Source organism: Prunus persica, chromosome G8, assembly GCF_000346465.2.
Source record: "Prunus persica cultivar Lovell chromosome G8, Prunus_persica_NCBIv2, whole genome shotgun sequence".
Classification (NCBI taxonomy): domain Eukaryota; kingdom Viridiplantae; phylum Streptophyta; class Magnoliopsida; order Rosales; family Rosaceae; genus Prunus; species Prunus persica.
The window spans coordinates 2,056,181-2,066,878 of NC_034016.1; the positions used below are offsets into that span (position 1 = coordinate 2,056,181).

The 10,698-nt window shown below is 38.7% G+C and overlaps 2 protein-coding genes across 2 annotated transcripts; both read right to left on the reverse strand.

Moving 5' to 3' along the window:
- Window positions 346–4,399, reverse strand: LOC18766807 (TMV resistance protein N). The gene is made up of 6 exons (XM_020570211.1): window positions 3,903–4,399; window positions 2,673–3,795; window positions 2,279–2,554; window positions 1,821–2,177; window positions 1,083–1,688; window positions 346–921 (listed from the first exon to the last, which is right to left on the reverse strand). The coding sequence occupies exons 1-6, from the start codon at window positions 4,397–4,399 to the stop codon at window positions 346–348; spliced, it is 3,435 nt and encodes a 1,144-aa protein (XP_020425800.1).
- On the reverse strand, window positions 5,591–8,851 carry LOC18766539 (ABC transporter G family member 9). Its single transcript, XM_020570212.1, has 4 exons — window positions 8,762–8,851; window positions 7,881–8,667; window positions 6,784–7,121; window positions 5,591–6,351 (listed from the first exon to the last, which is right to left on the reverse strand). Exons 1-4 carry the CDS (start codon window positions 8,849–8,851, stop codon window positions 5,707–5,709), a joined length of 1,860 nt encoding a protein of 619 aa, XP_020425801.1. The 3' UTR covers window positions 5,591–5,706.

The following is a 10,698-nucleotide window of genomic DNA, read 5'->3' on the forward strand; positions in this document are numbered from 1 at the left end:
AACCTTGGTCTGTATTGTCCGATGTGGGACTATATCAACTTGTTTTGTGTCTTTTTACATCAATTATTTATGTATTTACAAGTCCCTCACGTGGATGAGTTATCCTTATTTCCTTTTCCCACCAAAACTCACCGGTTTGCATTGCAACCCTTGTTTTGCATGGATGCGTAGATTAAAACAAAAGAATCGGTAAAGATACGGCTCAAGGCATCAAGGAAGGATTCACTTTTATTTATCAAAGCCACAAAACATACTGACACTTACAAACTTCAAGGAAACTTCCTTCATGGGATGCTCTCTTTATTTACCTATTCTCTTCTCGCCAAAAGCAAAAGAAAGTACAATTTAGTCTTGCTTGATTCTTTTGCAGCGTGGTTCAATACTGTCATCAAAGCTACCACTTCCACCACTCGGACCTGCCTCGTCACAACCATATTCTTGCACTGTTCGCTTCAGCATTTTCAGTGTCCAGTTCAGTTGTTCTTCTTCCAAATCTTGCTCGTACACCAAGCGAGCCCCGCACTTGTTCACATTATTCAAGCATGTCAGAAATATGTTCAAATTTCTAGATGTGCCGTAATACATTTCGAATGAAAACTGTTCCCAACAGTAGTCACGAGGCAAATAAAATACCAGAATGTGTGGTGACAGAATATGGCCTATCTTTTCAAAAGTCCAACACGGACCGGATGAACATTGAATTCTGAAACAATCAAAGTCATCAAGGAATGTTGAATTTCCCAAGTTTTCCTGATGATCTGCAAAAGCAACACAAAAAGCAATCCCCAGCCAGCAGCTGGTGCATGATTCTGGAGGTAGCTCCACATTTAGTGAATGTCCCTGACTTTGAACATTGAACCACTCTGGAATTTCACTTGTAGGGAATACAATATACTTATCGTACAAATCTGGATACATTCCCTGCATCAAAAGAACCATTACATATTATGCAAGGGGTTTGTAGGTTAAGTGGTTAAAAATATTTCCCTTGCACCCGAGATTCTAGGTTCAATTCCCTTCCCCACCTCCCCCAATATCATTTATGCCATTATTATTTTCAGAGAGAGAGAGAGAGTGTGTACCTTAGTGGCCAATTTCATTATTGTTGAAATTATTCTAGCACTCCAGCCTTCATCTTCAACCAATCTAAAGCAATTAACAGCACTGAAAGTAAAATCATACAAATTGGCGAATCTGCTGCTCAACTTTGATGGATATGGCAACCTCTTTAAGCTAGTACAATCATTTACATTTACGTGTAATTCGTTATTTGATGGAAGATCTGGCAGTAGTTGAAGCCTTTTGCACCTCTCCAAGTTAAAACACCAAAGCTGAGAAAGGCATCTAATGCTAGCAGGAAGGCTCACAAAATTGTTTCCTCTAAGATATAACTCTCGTAAAGAGGACAAGCAACCGATATCATCGGGGATATCCCCTTCACTTAGATCACAATCACTTAGATCCAATTCCAATAATGAGCATAAACAATTAAGAGAAGACAACACCAAGCCCCAAGGCTGAGGGCAAGGCTCAGGACTCTTTCTAATTCCAAATAAGCCAGCAAGACCCGACCAGCGCCTTGGTTTAGCAATTGACCCACGTAAAGATAGTAACTTGAGGTTTTTCATCATAACAAGCGGCTCTTTTAAAACAGTTCCCGCCAAGTCAAGATACTCTAAAGCCTCCATCTCCCCCGGGAGTTTGTCAAGTTTTGAGCATCCGGATATGCAGAGCGTATCAAGAGACTTCAAATTACAAATCGCACTCGGAAGACCCAAGAGACTTTTGCAGTCACATAGATCCAGTACAATGAGGCCAACCAGACATTCAATTGATGAAGGTATTTCCTCAATAGCAGTTCCATCTAAAAAAAGCATTGACAATTTTGTCATTTGTCTTGCAAACTGTGGAATCTTTTTCACTTTTGAGCAGCCACGAAGACTAAAATATTCAAGAGAATCCATTTTTACCTCACTTGGGAGATTCTTAATACTTTTACAATTACTGAAATCCAAAGTTCTAAGCCTTTTGAGGACTGCAATGGATGGGTGGATCTCAACTAAATTCCTACAGCCCTCAAGGTTCAACTTCTCGAGCTTTGGTAGACCTGTGAAATCTGGGGTACTGGTTAATTTGTCAGAGTAACTAACATCCATATATTTCAGGTTGGGGAAGTCCTGTATAAAATACATAGAAAATGGTAGGATAATAATTATCTTCGAGAAACTTCAACTCTATTAAAAAAAATTTGATAAAGGGATATATTAAATAATCTTACCTTTGTTCCGTCCCAAAGCCGAACAAGTTTTCCATGATGTAGACTAAGCTCAGTAAGTGAATTCAGTTGAAAACTTGGTGGGAGAAACTTGGAAGGATACCAACTCCAATGGATACTTCTTAAGGAATGTGGGAGAAAGTTTGGGCATGATGAAAAGATCAAATTATCAAATTCGATAAACCTTAGTCCATGCATATTAGAGAAGGCTTCACAATTCCAGTTCACCTCTTCTAATTTGAGCAAACGCAAGACTATGGCTTCAATTGCTCCCGTTCCCTAATAATTAAGAACTTAAGAAAAATTAGTGAATTTCAGATTCAAGTCCAATATCGTATTAAAAGAAATAATATTTTATTCCGGACCTGGTATTTCAGATTTCTACATAATTTCTTACCGTATTATTCCTGAATACATGAGAAATGTCATTGTGAAGCCACAACCGACTGCGTTCACCAGGCTCTTTAGACTCTTGACCAACAATTTCCCATGCCATTTCTTGCATCAAGTCATGCATCTCCACGATGTCGATTGAAAGAGGATCACAAAATTTCTCAATAGTTAACATAGATTTCTCAACAAGAACATGTATGCCCTTACGACTGGAAATGTTGCGGGTATGGTCCAGTATTTGAATTACTTGCTCCTTGCCCTTCCCCTTATGAAAACATGCAACATCAAGAAAAATCATTTTCTCCATCTTGTTTAGTCCATCATAACTTATTTTGAGAGTATCAAATATTTTTGAATCTAGGCATTTCTCTATTTGATCCAGTGCACTAATCCATACATCTTGACCTTCGTTATACAATGAACATCCTAAAACTTTAAGGGCTAATGGAAGGCCTTTGGCATAATTTAGGAAACGCTTAGACAGTTCCAGAAAACCTTCCTCAGGTTTATCTTTCCTAAAGGCATTCAGACTGAAGAGCTCAAGAGATTCATCATCACTCAATCCCTCAACTTTATATGATATGTCTATACCATGCTCAACTAGCAAACGTTCATTTCTGGTTGTAATGATGATTCTACTCCCCATACCAAACCAGTCTTTCTTTCCAACCAATATTTCTAGCTGGTCTAATTGATCCACATCATCAAGAATGAGCAGAACCTTTTTGTTGTGTAAGCATTTCTTAGTGAAAAAGGTTCCCCACAATTCATCCCAAACTTGTTTAATCTCTTCCTTCAAGATTTGGAAAAGAAGTTGTTTTTGCAGGTCAACTAGAGTACGATGTTTTGCATAAACCTCTCTAACATTAGCAAGAAAACTGCTGACTTCAAAATGATGGGAAATTCCCTCAAAAACTAGTTTAGCAATGGTTGTCTTCCCAATTCCACCCATTCCTGTTATCCCTATAAAGCGAACATCATCTGCATCAGTTGCTAGTAGTACACCCAGTCGCTCAAGGCCAGAATTCATTCCGACTAACTTATCTGGATAATTTGACAAGGTGAGTGAAGGATGCACTTTCCTCCACACGCATTTGACGATGTCCTCAATAAGCTCTCTTTCACACCTACAAGGATGGAGAGTAAAATAACCACCAGGCATATATATAAATAACATGGTTAGGTAAAGTATATAGCTCGTTAAGGCATGGGAAAGTTGTTCATGGATACTTACTTAAAATTCTTTGAATCCCACCCACAAAGATTGGCCACTTTTGTTAAATCAGCTTTCCACTGCTCCACCTTCTTTTTAGTAATTAATTTTTCTTTATGCTCAGTGAAGGCTTCTGCAAAACTCCCGGTTTGATTTCGTACTTGAGAGGGATCCACACCATAAAAAATTGGCAAAATTGTGTCCCTGGCTTCCATGCATTCCACAACTTTTGTAAGCTCATCCAGGCACCAGGTGGAAGAAGCATAATTTGATGAGAGAACAATGATGGCAAGCTGCGATTCTTCAATCGCGCGCAAGAGCTCTGGAGAAATACTTGTCCCTCTTTCAAGATCTCGGTTGTCCTTGAAGGTTTTAATTGCCTGCCAGTAGTCCAGTTCGTGGTATAAATGGGATATAAAACCCTTTCGGGTATCTTCACCCCTGAAACTCAAAAACACATCATGTTTCCAACGACGAGTTGATTGTTCAGAGGCTCTTTGGGTGCTGCTCAAGGCCATTGGAAAGTGCTTCCTCCGGGAAATCTGCTGCTGCAAAGTGCAAACACCTGATGAGAACAAGCAATTCGCCAAATCTTTAAACTCCAACGGCCAGTTTTATTTTACTTTTTTTGTTGGTAATTGTTAGTGAAAAGTTATTAAACAACAGAAGAACGTGCTAGCTAGCTACAAGGAAAAGGGAGTTGGAAAACTCGTCGTAAGCACACAGTTTTTCTTGTTAGTGTCGTTCAAACATGCTACAATGTCTCCCATTTTGTCTTTTCTTACGTTAACTATTTGGGTGGGAATCCTGAGGAATTCTTACAGAAAGCTTCCTTCTTTGTTTTTAGATATCATATGGTTGGCTTTGTCTAAAAGCATTTTGCCATTTTCTGGTTTCAGCACAATTTACATTCAATCTTGTCCATGTGAAAAGTTAAGGGACAACTTGTAATACATAACTCATGTTGTCAACAAAAATATATCTTGGTTAATTTTCATTATTTTACGTTGTTTTCAATTTTACCGTTACAGTTACGAATACTCTCATTGCACTACCAAGTCAAGAAGCATTACTATCACTACTCTTATTGATCTCTCCAAGCAATTCAAGGAGTTCGTGCATGTTAGTTGTTCTGCTTCTAATGGACAGGGCTCTTCAATTCACATTGTTGACAGATGGAGATTCAAGACATACAGAAGGGGACTGTTTCATGTGCTCTTCATCAGAAGATTCAAGTATCAACAGCAGCTTCTCTTGCATCCAATTATGCCTTTGCAATTTTTTTAGCTTCATGCTGTCACTGTCTGCATATAAAGTAAAATACTGAGTTTCTTTTGCCTCTCCTCCTCTGTTATTCTCTCTTCCCTCATGAACTAACCACCTCTCCTTTCCTTTCCTGATTTTATGTTTACATTAAACAATAGCAGACATGAAATCTTCATGGCTGCTGCAAAATCCAACATCAGCTCTAATTGTAAAAGATCCATCAATGGATTCCATGTCTCCACTTATCAAACTTTTAACTTACCAAAGTTTCCTTCCTCATTTTAATACATCAAGTTCACTGTCGAGAATTGAAGTAGCAAACTAATCTAATTTCTAAGCTTCTGCTTATGCCTAAACTACATACAAATTTTCTTATTGAGTTCGTCATTAGCCTCGCTGTTCTCTTTCACACATATGACAGAAAAAAAGAAATGAGTCTATATGTAGCACATAACTATAGGGCTAGCATAACTTATGCTTTACATAAACAAAATGGCACACCAAAGCAATTGCCTTTAACCACTCAGTTTAACTCTCTAGGAAGGAAAAACCAATTAGCCTACAACCCAGTCCTCATGAGAGCTAAATAAGCAATTAGCCTACAACCCACAAGCATTATGGCCAAAGCAACCGCTGCACCTATTTGTCCACTAAGCCCAACATGTTTTATACTTGGGAAATCTCTAACCAAGCAAACCCCACTATCACATAGGTAAGTGTCATTTTCATTGTATTGAGACCCCAGCAAGAGCTTGTATGAGTAGTTAATGATGGAAATGTATTTGATCCAAGCAATGAAAGCAGGAACATGTTGAACAAAGAAACCTCCAGCTAGCTGAAATGACACCATGAGGACTGATGCAAGTACTGCGGCCTTTTTTTGGTCCATTACCAGAGCCCCAAGAGCAAGCCCCATGCCTTGAGCCACTAACACACTGAGTAGCAGAACAAGCAAGGTGTGGAAAAAGTGTCCTGCTGTGGGTTTGAGCCCTGCCATCCAATATGTTATGGTGACAAATAGGGTTGGAAGGGCAAGCTCCATGGGGAGATCAGCAACAATCCTTGATATGAAATACGAGGAGAGCATGTATGTGCCTGAAGATCTTTCCTTTTCAAGCATCTTGCGCTCTTGGGGGAAGGTGAAAATTGCTTGGAGCAGAGGGAAAAACCCCCAAAATTCAGACATAAAGAAGAGAAGCCCAGTCTGCATACATAACCAAAAAAGATTCTCAAAGTTGTTAAAATGGGTTATGTTTGAGGAGCTAGGATGTCTTTGCAAATTGTTATACAGAAATAAATTTCTTCTGCACGCTGAAACTTAGGCATTCCATCAAGTGATACTTTATGTCATGCTTAGCATAAACCCAAACCCCAAAAAGGGAAACAAATCATACTCTCTGAACACTAGTCTAATGATATATGTGACAAGTGAAAGTATCAATCAGTAATTAGTCATAATAATTGATAATATGTCCCTTTTAATACTAGTCTAATGATATTAGCACTAATTATATTAGACTTTCGATTGAATCTGTCCCATGAAACTGCATATTGAAATTCCCCATGTAACCAAAAAAGAAAAGAAAATGCATATTGCAAATGCTAGAAAAAGGGAGAGGAAGAAAGTGTATGTTACCCGATCCTGCAAGTGGGAAATATTTGACTGCCACCATAGTAGCCCAGCAAGAAGAGCCACCGCCACAACCTGGTTAATCTGGCTACCAGAGAAGGACTCGTGCCTCCTCTCTTTCAGTCCTCTCCTAAGCAACACAGAGAATTGCTGCCACCAAGTAGTGGGCCATTTCGCAAAGTTCTTGTCTTCTGATCCATCTTGAAAATGGCTGGAGTTGGTTTCTTGAAGTTGCTCCCCTTGAAGTTGAGCTTTCAAATTATATAAACGGTTGTGCTTATAGGCCAAGGTTAGGCTCTGCTTCACCTTGCTCTTGTTTTCATGCGATCCATCAGGTGCCAGACCTACACTACATATAAAATGCAACAAAAATTACTCACACAAACAATTTCACAAACATCTAATATACACTTATAGACATACTTGCATGCATCATGACACACTTGTAGGGTAATGAAAAAGTAAAACTAACATCTAATATACACTTCACACTAAAATCCTATATATAGCTAACATGGCACAATAATGAACTATAGCAAAAAAAAAATCCTAAACTATAGCCAAAAAAATCACACAAAATTACAATATGGATGATAATTAATGCATTTTTCATGAATTTTGAATAAGAATAAATTCCTCATGCATATCTGACAATGCTACAAACATTTCCAAGACAATTTTGGGGTTTATAATCCCCAAGCATAAGAATAAATTCTCAAGTTCTAGCCTAGTGAAAAAGATCATTGACTTGCAGAGCATAGGTTTCAGGTTTGAGCTCCCATGACATCTTGGTTGTGTGTATGCATGAAACCCCCATTCCTTCTAGTTTAGACTATCACACGCACTAAAATAAAAATAAAAAAAGAGGTAAATTCTCAGTGGTCTGAAATTGGATTTCCTAAAAAATTTATTCAAACCCATTTTGGGAGTTCGAACAGTAATTAACTATGGCCCAAAGTCAAGGAAGTCATTGAACGAAGAGATGGGCCTGAGTTACATGCAAATACTGAACCCACGACCCATAACCCATGCTTGCATAAATCTCAGGATTTTGACAGCTGAAATAAAAAATGAAGCTACTAATTATTAAAAAAGAAACATACCATTGGCAAGGTCCAACAGAAAATCCGCAGGATTCATAGCTACCAATGGTATATAGCCAATGCCCGAAAAATAGTCCATGACCTCCGATACTTTTCCGAAATATAAACAATTCCCTTCCGATAACAACACCACCTTATGAAACATGTAGAAAATCCTACTTGAAGGTTGATGTATGGTCATCACAATTGTTCTTCCTCCACTTGCCAAATCCCACAATGCTGACACAATCTGCTGCGCCGTCGTCGAATCGAGTCCCGACGTGGGCTCATCCAAGAAGAGCAAGCTAGGGTTTACGAGTAATTCTTGGCCTATGCTAACCCTTCTTCTCTCCCCACCCGAAACACCCCTCAAGAACTCACCCCCAACAACGCTGTTCTTGCACTTGGTTAACTCCAGTTGTATAATCACGGCCTCAGCTTGCATAGCCTTCTTGGCTTTCGATAGCGTGTTGGGCAAGCGAAGAAGGGCTGTGTAGAATAGGGTTTCGATGACCGTCAAGTGGGGGTAGAGAAAGTCGTCTTGGGTTACAAAGCCAGTGTTTCTTTTCATTGCGTTTGAGAATGGTTTTTTGTTGTAGGTTATGGCGCCACTGAGTCGACCGCCTAGCCGGCCTCCGAGTGCGGTTATGAGAGTCGTTTTGCCACTCCCGGAGGGGCCGAGCATGGCGAGGATTTCCCCCGGTTGAACGAGGCCTGAGACACCGTTTAAGATCACTTTCTCTTCGTTCTTGGTACTATTATTCTGTTTGATCTTGTAAACCACGTCTTCAAACTGCGTAAATGTGATTTAGTAAAAAAAAAAAAAAAGAGGGGGTGGGGGGGAGAGAGAGGGGGAAAGAAGGTGGGGAAGAGATAAGACACCATTTTCTACTTATATATACCTTCAATGTGACGGGTCGAATGGCTTCCTTGAAGATAGTTGGAGCTTCAGTAGCAGTTTGAATATCTATATCCAACATTTCTTTCTCCATGCTTGCGTGATGCTGAGGTCCCTCTTTCCCTCTCTCCATTAAGCTAAAACCCTCCCTCTCCTAGTGGCAGCCAAGAAAAAAGAAGCAAACCCTCTACGCCGCCCAGCCAGCCAGCCACATCTTAGTCTGTGTGATATCTAGAGAGCCAGCCAGGCGCATATGTTCCAATGTAAGACGATAAAATTGTATAAAAATTTATTTTTCTCTGCTAGGAAAGTTTAGAAGCCAACAATCATTAAAATATTATAGCTACTCACTCTTATAGTTGCTCTTTTTACCCCGCATCCGATATTATTTTTTCCTGTTTTTTTTTTTTTTTCACTCATCAGTTTTTATTTTTATTTTTTCTTTCCAACGTTTTCTTCTCATATATTCTAGCTTCATGCCTTTTTTTTGTCATCATTATATAGAAGAGGATGCTTCTGTTTGTGCTATTAATAAGTTTCCTTTATTTATGTAGTTACTATTTGCGCATGCATGATTACGACTTCCAACTGAATTTTTTCATCTTTGGTTTCGATTTACTAATCCCACAACAATCTTTGGTTTCGATTCTCTCATTTATATTTGGTTCTCACGTGTATTTTTTATGTCAAATTCGCTTATATAGTTGAGTTTATTAGGTAAGTTCCACCCAACCAGCTTTCAAATTCTAAATATGCCACTACTCTCCCTCACAATAAAAAAAACCACCCTCTTTTCTGGAGTCGCATCACAGAAAGAGAATTTCAAATTTAATAGCTGATCTCTCTCTCTCTCTCTCTCTCTCTCTCTCTCTCTCTCTCTCTCTCTCTCTCTCTCTCTCTCTCCCTCCCTCCCTCCCTCCCTCCCTCACAATGAAAACCACTCTCGCTTTTGGAGTTACAGTTAAATCCAATTTAATAGTTGTTCAATCATAATATAGTTTATAAATATTCTCACGTTGTCCTCTTAGGTTTTGCAATTAGAAAGAAAGGGATATGCGGTATTACTAAGTAATATCCTGTCAACATTTTGAAATAAAGTTAACCATTGTTGGACTCCTGCTAAACAAGAAAATAAGGAACCACTGAAAGCATTTCTGTAGGGGTTCTAACTCCATACACAAATAATGATAATTGAATGATAACAATTCCGTTGATAAAAGCAAGACTATTACACTTATTTTGACAGCTATTCGTAGCCGATGTCGGCCAGAATGACTCGCGCAAGCAGCAGCGCAAGCAAGCACCTACAAGTCATTTCACTACTTCTGTAGTCATTCTGCAACCTTAAATCATACTAACACCTAGAAACTGGCCTTCATAATAAAATACTCAAGCTTTTGTTCTTGTTTGCAAGGAAACCAACACAAATTCTAGACGCCACCAGCCTTATATTACTACCACCAACAGACAGCATAGGGCGGACTTTCTTCTTCTTTTTGTTTCTTATTGGTCTAAGCAATTTGTGATCACCCACCAAGTTCATTTTCTTGTATTATTTAATAAGAAGTCATGTACAATCACTTACTAATATTATAAAAGAATAAAAATATGAGACTATTATGCATACCTTACTCTCTGCATATCTAAGCTCCTAATGGCAGTTTGGTTACTAGCGCATTCTTTGGCTGTTCTACCTGTAAACATGTTAACCCAAAACATTTATTATCTATTAACTACAATAAAGATAAATAGTATTCACACACTTGGTATAAATAAAAAAACTTAGCGTACAGAGAGTGTAAGTATGAAAAAGCAAAAGAGAGTGTAAGTGGAGAAAAGGAGAGTGGGAAAATCAGTTCCGTAATTAAATTAAGAATTCATTAAGTAATATCCTGTCAGCATAGGGTTTTTTCCTCCAAATATCATGTATGAAGGTTTCAT